General features: G+C 37.6%; 2 protein-coding genes across 16 annotated transcripts in view; one reads left to right on the top strand and one right to left on the bottom strand.

The window, feature by feature from the left end:
- Window positions 1–1,329, bottom strand: part of KIAA0586 (KIAA0586 ortholog) — a 140,218-nt gene extending 138,889 nt beyond the window's left edge. For 8 of the 11 annotated variants that reach the window (XM_059373297.1, XM_059373300.1, XM_059373299.1 and 5 more), the window contains exons 1-2: window positions 1,205–1,329; window positions 382–675 (exon numbers count right to left, since the gene is read on the bottom strand). In XM_059373297.1, the coding sequence (XP_059229280.1) occupies window positions 382–580 (199 nt within the window). In that variant the 5' untranslated portion in view covers window positions 581–675; window positions 1,205–1,329. Of the gene's footprint in view, window positions 1–381; window positions 676–862; window positions 1,065–1,204 lie in introns of all 11 variants that reach the window. The other 3 variants (XM_059373298.1, XM_059373305.1, XM_059373307.1) reach the window with 3 other exon arrangements.
- A 526-nt stretch (window positions 1,330–1,855) lies between these two features.
- Window positions 1,856–18,500, top strand: TIMM9 (translocase of inner mitochondrial membrane 9). Of its 5 annotated transcripts, none has more exons than XM_059373291.1 (5): window positions 1,856–1,992; window positions 4,316–4,399; window positions 16,342–16,406; window positions 16,783–16,878; window positions 18,038–18,500. In XM_059373291.1, exons 3-5 carry the CDS (start codon window positions 16,368–16,370, stop codon window positions 18,170–18,172), a joined length of 270 nt encoding a protein of 89 aa, XP_059229274.1. In that variant the 5' UTR covers window positions 1,856–1,992; window positions 4,316–4,399; window positions 16,342–16,367; the 3' UTR covers window positions 18,173–18,500. The 5 variants fall into 5 exon arrangements, 4 of the variants coding, with proteins under 4 accessions (XP_059229274.1, XP_059229277.1, XP_059229276.1 ...); XM_059373293.1 differs by lacking the exon at window positions 1,856–1,992 and adding an exon at window positions 1,999–2,094; XM_059373294.1 differs by lacking the exon at window positions 4,316–4,399.
- Window positions 18,501–18,515: the final 15 nt, after the last annotated feature.

The raw sequence follows: 18,515 nt of genomic DNA, 5'->3' as shown, positions 1-18,515 counted from the left end.
TACTATGCCAAACTGAGTAACACCAACCAAACAGAAGGTAGAGCATTTGGTAAAAACCTCTACTGATGAACAGTAAACACACACATCACATAGTTTAGTGCGTCCACCATAGACGTGAACAAGAACAATGTGCAAAAACCACACAAAGAATAAGCACAGAAGTGTTTCATTCATTCCACCTATTGGATATGTTTCAATTAGACCGATTGTACTAGCCATTTTCCCAGAGGAAGGGTCAGCTTTCAAACACCAATTAAAACTAGATGTATCTTATATTTGAGAATTTAAACATTAAAAATCCCCTAAAATTTGAAACGCAAAAAAGAAATGAAAATAAAGACTGAAGATTTACAAAAGTGAAAGCTATTCGGAGTCACATACCACGTAACGTTCCATTCAAGCTAGCCTCGGTTCTAACAGGAAGACGTTTATTTGCAGACAACGCTGGAGGAACACAGGGCAACTCCTCTTTCAGCAAAGCCAAATTATCTCCCTGATTTGGAGAAACTACCTCACGAAGTCTCCTCGCTGGTATTTTAACCCTTTTTTTCTTTTCCGGGCTAAACTTAGAGCCTTTCATATTATTGGGAACAAAATTAGTCCCACAGTTCTGAAAAGAAGAATTTCTTCTGGGTCCATAAAAACTTCAGAACAAAATTTTCACCGCTTTGAGGACTTGGGGGAGAAGGAACGAGGGAGGAGTATGATAAAAAAAAAAAAAAAAAAAAAAAAGAATTTCAAGTGATTTTAAAACGTTCAGTCATCAACCTTTAAATAAAACGTCTAAACACTATCCGCAAAGCTAGAAATTTCAGTTTGGTATTTAATCCAGGATAAGAGACAACTAGAACATCATATTTACCCATTAATCCCACTCAGTCCATTAATGCACACGCCCGTGAATCTGAGAGCGCGGAGGACAAGAGAATGGCCGCATGAGCCCAGATAACTCAACAACAGAGAGCACTTCCAAAGCCAAGAGCTGGCAGTGCAAAACCAAACAGATGTGGAGGCGAGGTTAACATCTGTTGAGAAGCGGGAGTCAAGCACGTAAAACTGAAATGCTTTAAAAAAATAAAAAAAAAGCTTAATGGCTTAATGACTTTTGAGAATTTATTAATAACTAAAAGTTATTTAAAATAGTTACTAATAATTATAAGCTTAAGAAGCTCAAAGCTTTCTTCAGCCAAAGAGTCTTACACACCCCTCCAGATGCAAACATCGGACACCTAAATTCACCCCTCTGCGTCTCCCGAATGCTTCACAACCCGGCAGTCACAGGTGTAATCTGACAACAGCTTCAGTTGCCCGCGAGTCAACCCCCGCTTCTCTTTAAGTCGGCCCTTGAGACACAACACGCATGCGCGCCAAGAAAAATCATCCAAAACACCCAACCAAAAAGCTGACCGCCCTCTGGTGTACCTCCATCCCTCTCCGGGTGGAAACAAACTCCCAACGTAAAAGATTTAAAAGGTGCAGATTTGATTTTATTGTTTTAAAGCAGTACATTGCCCCACCAGACTTAAACACTGCGTAAAACTGGAGGGTCTCATCGGAGACGCGCACAGGTCCCGGCTTAACTGACAATACCACTCCGGTCGACTAGGGACTGTTTACAGTGCAGCTCCTGGAGACCGTTAAGGACCCGGGATTAAGTAAATTCGTTTTACAAAAACTCTCGACAGATTCGGGTAGTTTTCGGTGAGGAAGTCAGGCATAGAAGGCACTGAGTAAGTATACAATTACAAAACTTAATCCTTAGAGAATTTTAGAATTCACTGGAGATAGCGGCTTTTCCTCCAGAGTTCCCTGCTTTGTAACGAATCCGCGTCTTAAAGTCTAAAGGGCTATTTGACATCGCCTCTCCCACGTGTTCTCTCCCATCCAGCGACTGCGGCGCCCTCCCTGACCCAGACCCTCCGCCCCTAGAATCGACTGGCAGCGCAGCCCCCCAACCTCGCACTGGTGTCGGATGCGAGAACCTGTGCTCAAGTATGGTCTCTTTTCTCTGCGCTTAGAATCTCGGGTTCCCAGGCGGAGGCCACCAGGCTACGCTCGGGAAGGTGGCGGGATCTCTGGAGGAGGCCGCCGCGTGTACGTGGGACTTGGGGGTTGGAGGGGTGAAAAGACTAGCCGGGCGTCCCCAGAACGGGTTTGGGCGCTGCCCGGGGACCGTATCCCTGGGGCGAGGGTCGGAATTTGAAGCTCTGAGCCACCCTCAATCCGGATTTCGGGAGTCGGGGTCTTGTTTTGGAGCACTGAGTTAAATTTAAAGCATCCACGCAGTGACCTTGAGCTGACAGACAGGAGACCCTCCTTTAACTGAAAAATCTTCTCTAGACAGAATACCATGATCCCGCACCCCTTACCTGATTCGCTGATTTTTGAGGACTCACTATTTAGACGTTTCCCTTTGTGCATTACGAAAGTTTTTAAAAATTAAAGCAAAAAAATGTAATCTGTAAAAGCTAAATAAGTTTATTTCTGCATCTCATCTATTTTCATAGAAAAAAAATCTTAGAATTAAAAGGGACCTTAGGGGCTCAGCTTTGGAGAACCTTTTGATTATTCTTGATACATTTCTGTAATTATTTGTCATTATTTCTTATGCCAGTTACAGTTCTCTCTTCGTTATGGGGCATTTAGGTACCTGTTTGTTCACTATTTGTTTTATAATGTAAGTGAATTAAAAGATAACAATTTCAGAGACTTTGAAGATGACTTAACTCCCTTATTTTGTAGCTGAAACTTAAATATGAAAGAAAAAATGACCTTCCCTCTGTCGTCTCTAAGGTGTGACAGTAGGCAAAGAAACGTATTAAAATTATTTGAATAAATAATTTGATTTGGATCTTACAAACCCCTTTCATATCAGACTTGGGGTTAAAACCCAAGTAATCTTGCCCCCATCTAGTCTAGTGCTCATAGGCTCACCTTTCAGGCCTGGAATCTATGCTTTAAACCCCAAAGCAATAATCTTTCAAAAGTATTTTTTGCCTGTTTAGTAGTTAGCTGAGTTGGGGTTGCCAGTTAATCAGACATAACTTACTAAACCTGCTGCAACTCTAAACCAAAGGGATATGTGGCAGAGCCCCATTTTTGTATTGATCGGACAAGTTCAGATCAATTTAGACATCTGAACTAGCAAAGACAATGATAGCGCCAAAACAAAAAAATATGGCTCACAAAATTTTCTTATATTTCTTTTGTGTCGTTAACATCTTTATTTACTTCCTCTTTGCCGCTCTCATATCTCCATACATATGTAAATAGATACACTTTTTTTTTGGTGACGGGTTTGCAAGTAAGTTTCAGACATAACCTTTAGCCCTAATTTCTTCAGCATGTATCTCCTTAAGACCAGTCTATTACATAGCTGCAATAAGATGATCACACCTAATAAGGTAACTTTCAGATTTCTCCAGTTATCCCAAAAATGTCTTATTTTTAACTCAGAAATTTTTTTTTTGATTCAAGGTCCAAAGTTCACACAGTGTTTGGTTGTCATGACTCTTTAGTCACTTAATCTAGAACAGCCTTCTACGCCTTTTATGACTTTAACTTTTTAAAAAGACTAGTATAGTTCTCTTACAAATTGTCCTACATTGTGGATTTTTCTAGTTATTCCCTCAGGATCAGAATCTGATCAGTTTTGGCAAGAATACTACATAGTCAGTACTGTGTCTTTATTGGTCATTGTGGGGACTGCCAGATCTTTCCAATGTAAAGGAACTGTTTTCCTTTGGTTTAAAGTAACCTATGGACATACTTTGTGACCATGGATATATCCTGTTCCCCAACTACCTTTCACCCAGTAGTTTTATCATTCATTCATGATCCTTGCCTGAATCACAAGACTACCAATTTTCAGTACCAGTCAGGCAGAGACTAGGGTCAGTAGTTCTGATAATGGTCCAGTACATCAGAAGAATCACTTATTGTAAACTAAGTTTGAACAGAATTAGAAATTTTGCTCCAGACATGGTACAGATCTGCATATGATCCAAAAAAGAAATAGAGGACGTCTCCCCTGTCACATCCTAGTCCTTTGGTTGTTTTGTTTTGTTTTTAGAAATTTGTGGGAATTGTTTGTCCTTGTGTGTTTACCTGAACATACTACCTGGAAAGATTGGGATGTTAAGTACTTATTAATACATATAACACATATGCTAAGGAATTGTAACCTCAGAATAGATTGAGGAAACTAATTTCACTTATTGAAAACAATTTAGCCCTCAGAAGTTTAGATTTCATCAAATAGACTTAGAGCTTGAAGAGGCCTCAGCAGTCATATTGTAATCCCCTCGTTTTTCAGGTAAGAAATCAGTCATTGGAGACATTCAAGCAAAGGTTGGACAGCTAATTTTCCGAACAAAAGGAAACTCATGCATCAGAAAAGGTTTGAATTGATGGCTGATAAGATTTCTCTTTACTCTTTTTTTTTTTTAAAGATTTTATTTATTTGACAGAGATCACAAGTAGGCAGAGAGGCAGGCAGAGAGAGAGGAGGAAGCAGGCTCCCTGCCGAGCAGAGCCCAATGCAGGGCTCGATCCCAGGACCTTGGGATCATGACCTGAGCTAAAGGCAGAGGCTTAACCCACTGAGCCACCCAGGTGCCCCAATTTCTCTTTACTCCTAAGTTCCCTAGTTTTATTATATATTTTGTTTGACAGAAAAATAACTTAGCATTGTTATCATCGTTCTCAAGACCTAAGCCAGAGATTCTAGAAACTTTCTTATCCTTTCCTTCCCTCTGCAGGTTTCACAGATAAAACCATAAGGTAACCTCTGATAGGATATTTGCTTCCACAGTAACAAACATTTGCTGTAATAACTGAAAACTAGGACTGAATCAAAGAAGCCATATTGTTTCTATCTGTTTTCACCATCAGGTGGTTTGTGTGGCTGTTGGACTTTGTCAGCACAGTTTAGTATTAAATAACTAAAATAGAATGCCTCGAGACTTGGAAGACCCCAAACTAGCAACTAAAAATGAAAATCATTCCCTCAGTCATCTCCAGTATTTTCTAGGGACAAGGACCTATAATTAAGTATACCATAATCTTGATATTGTCAACTGCAGAGAAGAGTTTTGGAGACCTCGGCACGCTTGAGAAAACTGTTAGCTCTTAGCTCAGTTATAGGTCTGGGAAGATAATTGAAAAAATACATATGTATAATTGAATGACTAGAGAAAAGAAAATCACAATGTTAACATAGGGGTATTGAATAGAACTATTTCTCTTTTATTTTCCAATTTTAAAGAAATAGATTACTCATGATAAACTTTAAAGGAAGAGATATATACTGTTAATGACCATATATTAAAAATAATACCAAGAAAATAATTTTTATTTTTTTAGAGATTTTATTTATCCATTTATTTGAGAGAGAGGGAGAGTATGCATGCAAGCAGGGGTAGAGGCAGAGAGAGAGAATCTGAAGCAGACTCCATGCTCGGCATGGAGCCAGATATAGGGCTCGGTATCATGACCCCGAGATCACAACCTGAGCCAAAACCAAAAATCCCAACACTCAACTGACTGAGCCACCCAGGCGCCCCCCACCCCGTAAATAATTTTTAAATAAAATTCATACCAAGAACATTTAGGGCACTCCTCATCTATGTGTTGTCAAAGACTTCCCAATAACAACCATCATTTGTCACCATGAATTGTATACCAAGGGGCGAGTGGGGTAGAGTTGACACAGTTTTACCAGTCTCTGAAACTTAACATTTAAAGATTTCATACCTTCCACCTTTCTGAAGTCCAGTTAAAAAGTGATTATATATGATTTTTAACCTGAAGAAATAAAAGGATAGGAATAGGGAAAAGAATGGGATTTTGACATCACAGTCAGTGAATATGCAAATTTCTAAGGTTCCTATAAGTAAGAAAATCAGATCTGTTTTTGTTTTTGGTGTGAGGTGTAGAAACACTGGTGTCCTGAAGTAGAGTGAATGTGCTATACAATTCAACAATTCTAAAGGTTCATGATCTTAATGGATGAACTTCTGTCATTTCACTTGGAGGCCTATTCTGTAATGCATGTTTTATTGCCCTTGTATTTATTTTATTTTTATTTAAATTAAGCTAATTAACATATAATGTATTATTTATTTCAGGGGTACAGGACTGTGATTCATCAGTCTTACATAATATCCAGTGCTCATTACAACACATACCCTCCCCAATGTCCGTGGCCCAGTTATCCCATCCCTCCACCCCTTTACCCCTAGCAACCTTGTTTGTTTCCTATGATTAATAGTCTCCTATGGTTTGTCTCCATCTCTGGTCTTGTTATTTTTTTCCTCTCTTCCCCTCTGATCCTTTGCCTTGTTTCTTAAATTCCAGTGAGATCATATGATAATTACCTTACTCTAATTGACTTATTTTGCTTAGCATAATACCCTCTAGTTCCACACATGTCATTGCAAATGGCAGTATTTCATTTCTTTTGATGTCTGCATAGTATTCCATTATATATATATAACACATCTTTTTCCACTCATCTGTCGATGGACATCTAGGTTGTTTCCATAGTTGAGCTATTGTGGACATTGCTGCTGTAAACATTGGGGTGCAGGTGCCCCTTCAGATCACTACATTTGTATCTAGAGTAATCGCCCTTATATATATTTTTAAGTTCCCACAAAACAGTGTTTCATTTAACACCTATTTTCACAAAAGTTATCTTACCAGTTCTTGGATCTTTTCAGGCTGTTTTCTGAGTGAGAAGCCAAAAGAGCTCTAGTTCTGAGCATTTGCTAAAACTTTGTACACTGCCCACTGAATCTTACTCTTTGGCAGGTATTAGACAGCTGAACAACTTCATTTTTTTTAATATTAAACTTTTTGAGATTGTTATAGATTCCATCCAGTTGTAGGGGAAAATGCAGACACACCTTGTGCCCTTTACTTGGTTTTTCACAATGGTAACATACTACAAAACATCACACAGTATCACAACCCAGATGTTGATGATACAGTCAAGATATAGAATGTGTCCATTATAGAAGTCTTTCATTTTGCCTTTTTACAGCAATACTCCCTTCCCTCCTACCTATATCTATCCCTTCCTTAACCCCTCGCAATCACTAATATTCTCCACTTCTTTAATTTTGTCATTTCATGTATGTTAATATAAATTATATAGTGTATAACCTTTTGGAATCAGCTTTTTTTCACTCAGTATAATTCTCTAGAGATTTGTGCAATGTTTGTGCATCAGTAACTCATTCCTTTTTATTGCTGAGAAGTAACTCCATGGTACTGGTGTACCAGTTTAACCATTCACCTACTGAGGAACATTGGGGTTGTTTCCAGTTTTTGACTGTTACAAAGAAAGTTTCCATATACATTCAACTACAGAATTTTGTGTGACCATGGGTTTTCATTTCTCTGTGATAAATGCCAAGGAATACAGTTACTGGGTCTTATGGTGGTTGTATGTTTAATTAAGACACTGCCCAACTGTTTGCTGGAATAGGAATTACTACTAGGAATATCTGAAGTGATCCAGTTTTTCCACCTACTCACCAGTATTTGGTGTTGTCACTGTAAATTGTAGTAATTTTATGTTTTACTTTTAAGTTCATGATCCATTTTGAGTTAATTTTTATATAAGTCATATATAAATGAGAGATTTAGTTTGAGGTTAAATTTTTTCTTTTGGATGTATAGTTGTTCTAGTACCAGTTGTTGAAAAGGCTATATCCTTTACTTCATTGCTTTTGCCCCTTTACTAAAAATCAGTTGGGCATATTTGTGTGACTCTAATTCTGGGCTCTTTGTTCTGTTCCATTGATCTGTGTGTCTGCTACTCCACCCATAACACATGATACTGATTACTGTAGCTGTGTAATAAGTCTTAAAATTAGGTAGATGTATTTCTCCCATTTTGTTATTTTTTAATTTAGCTATTTTTGTTTCTTTGCTTTCTAGTATAAATTTTAAAATAATCTCGTCTAGGAGCGCCTGGGTGGCTCAGTGGGTTAAGCATCTGCCTTCAGGTCCTGGGATCAAGCCCTGCATCGGGCTCTCTGCTCGGCAGGGAGCCTTCTTCCCCTTTCTCTCTCTACCTGCCTCTCTGCCTACTTGTGATTTCTCTCTGTTAAATAAATAAATAAAATCTTTTAAAAAATAATAATCTCATCCAAAATTATAAATCTTCCTGGGACCTTGATAGGAATCACATTAAGCCTCTCTATGTTAATTTTAGGGAAATGGACATCGATACTAGGTTGAATTTTCCAGTCCATGAACACAATATGTCTCTCCATTTATTTAGGTGTTTGATTTTTTTTTTTCATCAGTATTTTGTAGTTCTCAGCATACAAGTCTTGTACAAGCTTTGTTTGGTTTGCCCCTAAATTTTTCTTAAGTGACTGGGTTTTTTTATTTATGTTTTATTTTTTATTAACATATAATGTATTATTAGCGCAAGGGGTACAGGTCTGTTTCTTAAGCGATTGTTAATGGTGTACTTTTCATTGTCCGAGTGTTCACTGCCAAGTATATAGAGATAGAAATTGATTTTCTGCATGTTTATCTTGTATCCTGTGACTTTCCTGAATTTATTAGTTCTAAGTTTCTTTGTAGATCCCTTGGGATTTTCTTTTTCACAATTATGTCATTTTATTTTGTCAATTTATTTTCTTTCATAACTGTTATGAAAGTGCTTTATTGCACTGGGTAGAACTTCAGCAGTATAGTAAGAGTGGTAAGAGCAGATACCCTGCCTTCCTCACAGTCTTAGGGGAAAATATTTAGTCTTTCATCATTAATTATAGTATTTTGTAGATGCTGATTATTAAGTTGAAGCTCTCGTTTCTTTATTTTAGAGAGTTCTTATCATGAATGGGTGTTGAATTTGTCAAATGCTCTTTCTGGATCAATTGATGGGATCTCATTTTTCTCCAAATGCTGAACCAGTCTTGCAGCTCTGGAGTAAACTCCACTTATTTAATGTGTATAATTATTTTTATATATTGCTTAATTACATTTGCTATTATTTTGTCAAGGATTTTTATGTTCATTTTATGAGGATATTTTTCATTAATTTTGTGTACTGTGGTTTTGATATTTAGATAATAATAAACTCATGAATAAGTTGTTAGATTTCTATATATGGAGTTGTTTGTTGTGCTATTATCCTTTTGATGTCTGCAGAGTCTATGGTAATATATCCTGTTTCATTCCTTATAATGATAATGTGATTTATTTTTTTATTACTCTTCCTAGAGGTTTGTCTGTTAAAATCTTTTCAAAGAACCAGCTCATTTTATTGACTTATACTTGTTTTCATTTTCTTTTTTTTTTTTTATGATTTTTTTTTTAAAGATTTTATTTATTTGACAGACGGAGATCACAAGTAGGCAGAGAGGCAGGCAGAGAGAGAGGAGGAAGCAGGCTCCCTGCTGAGCAGAGAGCCCGACATGGGGCTCAATTCCGGGACTCTGGGATCATGACCTGAGCCGAAAGCAGAGGCTTTAACCCACTGAACCACCCAGGCACTCCATTGTTTTCATTTTCATTAACTTCTGCTCTTTATTATTTTCTTCCTTCTACATGATTTAGGTTTATTCTGTTCTTTCTCTAGGTTCTTGAAGTGAAAGTTTAGAGTGTGGATTTGAGACCTTAACTTTTCTCAGTTCTATGCATTTATTTGTCAGTTTTCCTCTTAGCTCAGATTAAACTGTGTCCCACAAATTTTGATGTGTTGTATTTGCAGTCTCATTCAGTTCAATGATTTTTTTTTCTTTCTTTGAGATTTCCTCTTTGACCCATGGATTATTTAGAAGTAGTGTATTTCCCAAATGTTTGGAGATTTTCCTGTTATCTTTTCGTTACTGATTTCCAGTTTGATTCTGTTGTGATCAGAGAAGACATTCTGTATAATTTCAATTCTTTTACATTTGTCGAGTCTATTTTTATGGCCCAGGATATATGATTTATCCAGGTCTGTGCTCCATGGGCACTTGATAAAAATACATATTCTGTGCTGGTAGGTAAAATGTTTTATAAATGTGGATTGTGGGTTGATATATCCTTGTAAATTTTCTATCTCCCTGTAAATTTTCTGTCTAGTTTTGTTGATTCTTCTGAGATTTTTTTTTTTAATATTTAATTTATTTATTTGACAGAGATCACAACTAGGCAGAGAGGCAGGCAGAGAGAGGAGGAAGCAGGCTCCCTGCTGAGCAGAGAGCCCAATGCAGGGCTCGAACCCAGGACCCTGGGATCATGACCTGAGCCGAAGACAGAGGCTTTAACCCACTGAGCCACCCAGGCGCCCCTAGTTCTGTTGATTCTTGAAAGAGGAAAGTTGAAGTCCCCAACTATATCCTTCTCTTTTTCCTTTAAGTTTTACTTTGTATTTTGCCACTCTCTTGTTTGGTGCATACACATTTAGGATTGCTTTGTTTTCTTGGCAGATTAATCCTTAAAGTCCCTTTCTGTCTTGTAATTTCCTTTGCTCTGATGTCTGTTTTGTTTGATATTAATATACCCACTATTTTCTTTTATTTGCATGACAGATTTTTTTTTCTATCCTTTTATTTTCAACCTGTATCATTATATTTGAAGTAAATTTCTTAGAGACAGCATACAGTTGGCAATGTTTTTTAATCCATTCTACCAGTCTCTTTTAAATGATTATTGAGACCACTTATATTTAGTGTAATTGTTTACTAGGGCTTAAATTATTTTAAAGATTTTTATATATTTATGAGAGAGAGCAAGTGCACATGAGCACATGAGCTGGGGGAGAAGGAGAGGGAGAAGCAGGCATCCCGCTGAGCAGGGAGCCCAGTGTGGGGCTTGATCCCAGGACCCCAGGATCACGACCTGAGCTGAAGGCAGGCACTCAACTGACGGAGCCACCCAGGGACCCCAGGGTTTTTTGCTATTTTCTTAATTTTCTGTTCTCCTTTTCTCTTTTTCTTGCCTTTCTGTGGATTACATGAATATATGCTGACATTTCATTTTGATTTATCTATATAGTATTTTTGAGTATGTCTCCTTATATATCCTTTTTAATGATTGCTCTAGGTACTACATGATATTTACATACCTGATTACAGTCTAATGGTGTCAGCACCAGTTTCAGTGATACACCTACCTCCCTTTGCCTTTACCATATTTATTAATACACATTTAAATTGACATTAGACAGTTTTATAATTTTTGCTTCAACTGTCAAACAGTTTAGGACACTTAAGAAGAAAAGTGTATTGTACTAATTCATATTTTTTATTACTCTGTTTTTCCTCCTTCTTGATGTTCTAAGTCTCCTATTATCGTTTCCTTTCTGTTTAGAACTTAATTCTTCTTTAAGGATAGATCAGGTGACAACAAATTCTAGTTTCCTCCCTTTGAAAATGTCTTGATTTCCCCTTCATTCCTGAAGTGTATTTTTTCTAGATACAGGCACTGGGTTGACTAATGTCATCCTAATTGTTTTCCCCTATAGGTAAGATGTCACTTTTTCACTTGCTACCCTTTTTTGTCTTTAGTTTTTTAGATGCTTGGCTGTGCTATATGTTGATAGATTCCTTTGTGTTCATGCTCTTTGGCATTCATTCAGCTTCTCTTGGATCTATATAAATTTATTTTTGCCAAATTTGGGAGGTTTTTAGCCATTTCTTCTAGTACTTTTACATCCCTGCTCTTTGTTCCTCTTCTTCCAGGACTCTGTTGAAACAACTGTTTGATCTTTTATTACATTCATATAGGTTCCTGGTACTCTGTTCATTTCTTTTTTTCATTATAGTTTTCTGTTATTCAGATTGGTTAATTATGTTTTCTATCCTCTGATTTGCTGACTGCTTCCTCTGTCCTTCATTCTGGTGTTGATTACATCTGTTCAGTTTGTTCTGGTTATTTTTCACTTCTTAAGATTTCCATTTGGTTCTTGTAATATCTTGTTTGTTTCAGGGATATTCATAACTGCTCATTGCAGTATTTTTTTTATAATAACCATTTTAAAATCATTGTCAGATCATTCCGAATCCATCATCTCAGTATTGGATATATAGAGAGAGTCTATTTTTCATTCAATTTGAGATTTTCTTATCTTGTGGTATGATGACCAATTTTTTTTTGTAACTTAGACATTTTGCATACTGTATTTTGAGGTTCTAGATCTTGGTAAACCTTCTTCTCTAGCCGGCTCCTTTTGCCACTGCTCCATTAGCAGAAGTGGCGGTGGGCGGGGGGGTGGGGCATGCTGCCTCATTACTACTAGATGTAGGAAAGAAGGGCAGGGGCCCTGACTCTGTCACTTAAGGTATATGGAGGTGGTGTGCTCCTCGGTACTGCTGAGCAAGAGTAGGAGTTATGGCTGTCCAGCAGGCCTCCACTGGTATCACCCTGGCTCAGAGTGACTGGTACTGCTCCCCACATGATCTCCACTGACACTGGAAGAGGGTACAATGAGCTAATTACCATGGGACAGTAATGCAAGCCTTGAATCTCAAAGAGGCCTCCTTTGATACAGCCCAGAAGGGAGAGAGAAGGGTACCTCATTACTGCCATTGAGGTACAAGTCCAGGTTCCTCATGTTGTTTCCACTGATACTTGTTGGGGATGGGGTAGCCGTCATTAAAGCCCAGTAAGGATGAAAGTCCTTGCTTCCTAGTCTCCCTTCTGTGAAGTCTGGGGGACTTAGTGCCTCATTACAGCTTAGTGAGGGTGGAAATGTAGGCTCCTCAGTTGGCTTATAGTGATGTGGTAGATGGGGGATGCAGGCCACAGTGTTTTTTGTTTGCCTGGAGTATACAGTTATTGTTTAAAAGTTTTCTATTTTACAGGCTTCCCCTTTCCTGGCCCTTTGGCTAGAGAGCGCCAGCTTTGGAGAGATGGGGGGTTTTGACTGTGCCCATTGGCATTTGCAGATTGCTGGCTTCTTCAGCTCCAACTCTGTGATACAGGAAACAAAAATGAGAGAAAGTAAAATTCCCCACTGTTTTGTTTCTCAGGTCCCAAAGGCCCTGGCCAATATACTTTATTTTCTCCACCTTTTAGAGTCTTGTGTTTGTTTTATATGTCATGTCCAGGGTTTTTAGTTATACTTAGTTTGAAGAATAGGGAAAAACACATCCCTTGCTCCATCCTTCCAGAAGCACAATTCTTAAACTGCATTGTATAATATAGACTCTTCTGTGTCTTTGACTGGTTGGTGGTGTTTTGTTTTTTTTTTTAAGATTGTATTTATTTATTTGACAGAGATCACAAGTAAGCAGAGAGGCAGGCAGAGAGAGCAGGGGAAGTGGGCTGCTTGCCAAGCAAAGGGCCTGATGCGGGGCTCAATCCCAGGACCCTGGGATCATGACCTGAGCCAAAGGCAGAGGCTTTAACTCACTGAGCCACCCAGGTGCCCCTGGTTGGTGGTATTTTTTTTTTTCTATTTATTTATTTTTATTTTTTTAAATTTATTTTTTATTTATTTTCAGCATAACAGTTACTCATTGTTTTTGTACCACACCGGGTGCTCCATGCAATCTGTGCCCTCTCTAATACCCACCACCTGGTTCCCCCAACCTCCCACCCCCCCACCACTTAAAACCCCTCAGATTGTTTTTCAGAGTCCATAGTCTCTTATGGTTCACCTCCCCTTCCAATTTCCCCCAACTCCCTTCTCCTAACTCCCCATGTCCACCATGCTATTCGTTATGCTCCACAAATAAGTGAAACCATATGATAATTGCCTCTCTCTGCTTGACTTACCACTCAGCATAATCTCCTCCAATCCCATCCATGTTGCTACAAAAGTTGGGTAGTCATCCTTTCTGATGGAGGCATAATACTCTATAGTGTATATGGACCACATCTTCCTTATCCATTCGTCCGTTGAAGGGCATCTTGGTTCTTTCCAAAGTTTGGCAACCGTGACCATTGCTACTATAAACATTGGGGTACAGATGGCTCTTCTTTTCACTACATCTGTATCTTTGGCGTAAATACCCAGTACTGCAATATTAAGGGGGGTTCTATAAAAGAGGAAAAATCCTAAGAATAACATTGAACAGAAATAATAGAGACAATCTACAGAAAGAAAGACTTCAAAGATAACACGATGTCAATAAAAAATGTATCTATCAATAATCACTCTCAATGTGAATGGCCTAAATACGCCCATAAAACGGCACAGGGTTGCCGATTAGATAAAACAACAGGACCCATCCATATGTTGTCTACAAGAGACCCATTTTGAACCTAAAGATACACCCAGACTGAAAGTGAAGGGATGGAGGAGCATCTTTCATGCCAATGGGCCTCAAAAGAAGGCTGGGGTAGCGATTCTCGTATCAGATAAATCAGATTTTAAACTAAAGACTGTACTCAGAGATATAGAATGACACTACATAATCCTTAAAGGGACTATCAACCAAGATGATCTAACAATTGTAAATATCTATGCCCCCAATATGGGAGCAGCCAATTACATAAGAAAACTGTTAATCAAGATAAAGAGTCATATTGATATGAATACATTAATAGTAGGAGATCTTAACACCCCTCTCTCAGAAATAGATCATCAAAGCAGAAAATCAAGAAAGAAACAAGAGCATTGAATGACACATTGGACCAGATGGACCTCATAGATATATACAGAACATTCCACCCTAAAACAACAGAATACTCAGTCTTCTCAAGTGCACATGGAACCTTCTCAAGAATAGACCACATACTGGGTCACAAATCAGGACTCAACCAATACCAAAAGACTGGGATTATTCCCTGCATATTCTCAGATCACAATGCTTTGAAACTGGAGCTCAATCACAAGGAAAAGTTCAGAAGGAACTCAAACACCTGGAAGCTAAAGACCACCTTGCTTAAGAATGTTTGGATCAACCACAAGATCAAAGAAGAACTGAAACAATTCATGGAAACCAATGAGAATGAAGACACTTCGGTCCAAAACCTATGGGACACAGGAAAGGCAGTCCTAAGGGGGAAACACATAGCCATCCAAGCCTCCCTCAAAAAAACTGAAAAATCCAGAACACAGCAGCTGTCTCTACACCTTAAAAAACTGGAGAATCAACAACAAATCAAACCAACTCCACACATAAGAAGGGAAATAAGATTAGAGCTGAGATCGATGAGGTAGAAACCAGAGATACAGTAGAACATATCAATGAAACTAGAAGCTGGTTTTTTGAAAGAATCAATAAGATCGATAAACCAATGGCCACACTAATTCAAAAGAAAAGAGAGAAGGCCCAAATTAATAAAATTATGAATGAAAAGGGAGAGATCACAATGAACACCAAGGAAGTAGAAACAATCATCAGAAGTTATTATCAACAGTTATATGCCAATAAGCTTAGCAACCTAAATGAAATGGATGCATTCCTGGAAAACTATAAACTCCCAAAATTGAACCAGGAAGAAATCAACAACCTGAATGGTTGGTGGTATTTTATAACAGCACAGCAATACTTGAAAAATTATGACCTGTTGGTATTTTTCAGGTATTTTATATGGTAAAAACATAGGCAGTTGACCCTTAAACAATAGTACAGGTTTGAGCTACACAGGTCCACTTATATTCAGATGTTTGATAGTACTTTACTATTAATGTCTTTTCCCTTTTTTTGTTTTGTTTTGTTTTGTTTTGTTTGAGAGAGAGAGAGAGTACATGTGTTGGAGTGAGCCAGGGAGGGGTAGAGGGAGAAAGAATCTTGAGCAGACTCCCTGCTGAGCATGGAGCTCCATGTAGGGCCTGATCCCATAATGCCATGAGATCATGAGATCATGATCTGAGCCAGAATCACAAGTCTGAGCTTAATGGACTGAGCCATGCAGGTGTTCCATGTGGGTGCTGTTTTTTAACAATTAATAGAAACTTTGTATTTATGTAGAGATAGTAAAAGAATCATTATTATCAGAGGTCAAAGTTATATTAGCAACCAGTGGAATAGTTAAGATTAAGTACTTGCAGGAAGACACCAGAGATCTCTTGGTTTCCTTTAAAACTCTACTAGGAACGAGGCTTTAACAAGTAACCTTGCAAGGTAACAAAGCAAGCTGTTTTAAAACTGGAGATTTGGATAGCAGGGGCTTTTGGGTCCCATAGCCAGCATTAAAAAATCTAATTCTGTAAATGGTAGGGTTCTTCATTGCCATTAAGGACCTGGGGGATTGTGGAGGGAGGGGGATATAATTACATACTACACTAGAAACTTATAAAATGAGAACAATAATTTCAGGTAAACTTTGTTTCAGTTCTTTTTCATAAACTGTTCTTGTTTTAATTACCTAACTCTTTAGCTAGCCTAAAAATATTTGTTCACAGACTGACAAACTTTTTCTTAATCTTTAAATCAGGTGACTAATAAACATACCTTTAGAATATGGCTGCACAAATACCAGAATCTGATCAGATAAAACAGGTAAGGTATTATAACTAAGAAAAAAGAATTTTGCAAAAAAATTAAGGCATAACTGGGTGCAACCATGTTAGTTAGTGATCTTAGAAAATAACTTCGTGTTTCATTTCTAGAAATGGATTTTAAATGATATGAAACATTTTTCAAATAATTTGACAGATATCCAGGAACAAATAAATATTTAACTAGAAAACTGGACTATCTTTTGGTAGATCATACCATACATGTCTATTTATGCCCATTTAAGTTAGTGAAAGTAACTGTTGATTTCAAGTATTATAGGGTATTTTCCTCAGATATAAAACATCAGTAATTAAAGTTTCAAAACATGTTTGTTTTAAAAAACCGAATATTGAATAATATTCTGATTTATTTGTAGTTTAAGGAGTTTCTTGGAACCTACAATAAACTTACAGAAACCTGCTTTTTGGATTGCGTTAAAGACTTCACAACTAGAGAAGTGAAACCCGAAGAGGTATGAAAAATGTCCCCAGGCCACTAAAAATTCTCTAAGCTTGTCATAGAAAATAGAAATGGGATGCCTCTAACCATTTCCCTTGTTCCTAGTTACTACAGGAATTTGGGTTGCTTCATATGTTCTATTGCTCAGAGGAACTGAAGCAGTTTGGGACCCATGGCATTGAATTTAATGATCCCAAATTTAATATGATAGTCTGCCAGATATATATACACACACTGTAGCATGGCAGATTTTTTTTTTTAATTTTTTAAAAGCTTTTATTTATTTTTCTTAGAAGAAGCAGAGGGAGAAGGAGAAGCAAACTCCCTACCGAACAGGAAGCCCAGTGTAGGGCTCAATCCCAGGACCCTGGGATCCTGACCTGAGCAGACACTTAACGGACTGAGCCACCCAGGCGCCTCCCCACCTTTTTTTTAAATTTTTTTTTTTTAAATAAGATGCCTAGGGCTTGCTGAGTTACTGTTCTGTAGCAGAGATTCTTACTAATTAGCTTTCAGTCAAGATGGCCTGGCTAGAAAATATTGATAGGGCTCTTCTGTCTGACCCTGACAACTCTGGCTAATTTTGGAAAAAGCGGAGCTTGAATATGGTGGCTCATATGCATAGGTGGACTCCGCAAACTCAATCCTATGAGAAATCTTAATTTTTAATATCCTCATCAAAACATTTATATTGGCTAAAAGTGACATAAACTTCCTCCGGTGTCAGATGTTGATCACCATTCATGCCAAGAACATATAACAGCAGTCAACAAGTCCTTGTTAAATAAGTTACAAAGCTTAAAATATTCTTGTTTAAGTGTAATTCTCATTAGAAAGAAATGTGGAAATTTAAGAATGTGCAGAATGGAGTTTTTCATTTAAAAGGAACAGACTTACTCCTGGGCCTACGTTTTAACAATCAGATGAGGGATGGAAAAAGCAGGGACATACCATTGTTTTTAGTGCTTACAAACTGATAGACATTTAGTATATATTAATTCTTGTAAATGGATAAAACTAACAATTGAAAGTTATGATCACTTGCTACTCATTTATACCATTTAGTTCTTACATATTCAAAGAAAAGTACCCCATGGTTGTTCATTTAGAATACGTGCACTTTTTAAAAATTAACATTTCTGTGTTGCCTCTTGGATCTTCTCTATTTCTAGACCACCTGTTCAGAACACTGCTTACAGAAATATTTAAAAATGACACAGAGAATATCCATGAGATTTCAGGAGTATCATATTCAGCAGAATGAAGCCCTGGCAGCCAAAGCAGGACTTCTTGGCCAACCACGATAGAGAAGTCCTGATGGATGGACTTTTGATGAAAGACTGGCAGCAGCGGTTGCGATGGAAGTGAGGATTCATCTTGATAGAATCCCAGGAAAGCAGCAGCCACCCTATTAAACTGTCAGTCATGACTTTGGCAAATGGAAACAACTGGAGAAACAAAATTGCTGTTTACCGAGAATAATCAAAATAGAAGGTCTTATTGTTCAATGAAAATAATAAGATGCAACATTTGTTGAGGCCTTAAGATTCAGCAGCTTGGTAATTTCATTAGAAAAATAAACCATTGTAAAAAAAAAACAAAAAAAAAAAAAAAAAAAAAAAAAAGAAAAATAAACCATTGTTTCTTCAA

Source organism: Mustela nigripes, chromosome 13 (assembly GCF_022355385.1).
Source record: "Mustela nigripes isolate SB6536 chromosome 13, MUSNIG.SB6536, whole genome shotgun sequence".
In the NCBI taxonomy this organism is placed as follows: Eukaryota; Metazoa; Chordata; class Mammalia; order Carnivora; family Mustelidae; genus Mustela; species Mustela nigripes.
Note: the sequence above shows the minus strand (reverse complement) of the source record. Positions and strands in the feature narration are given on the sequence as shown.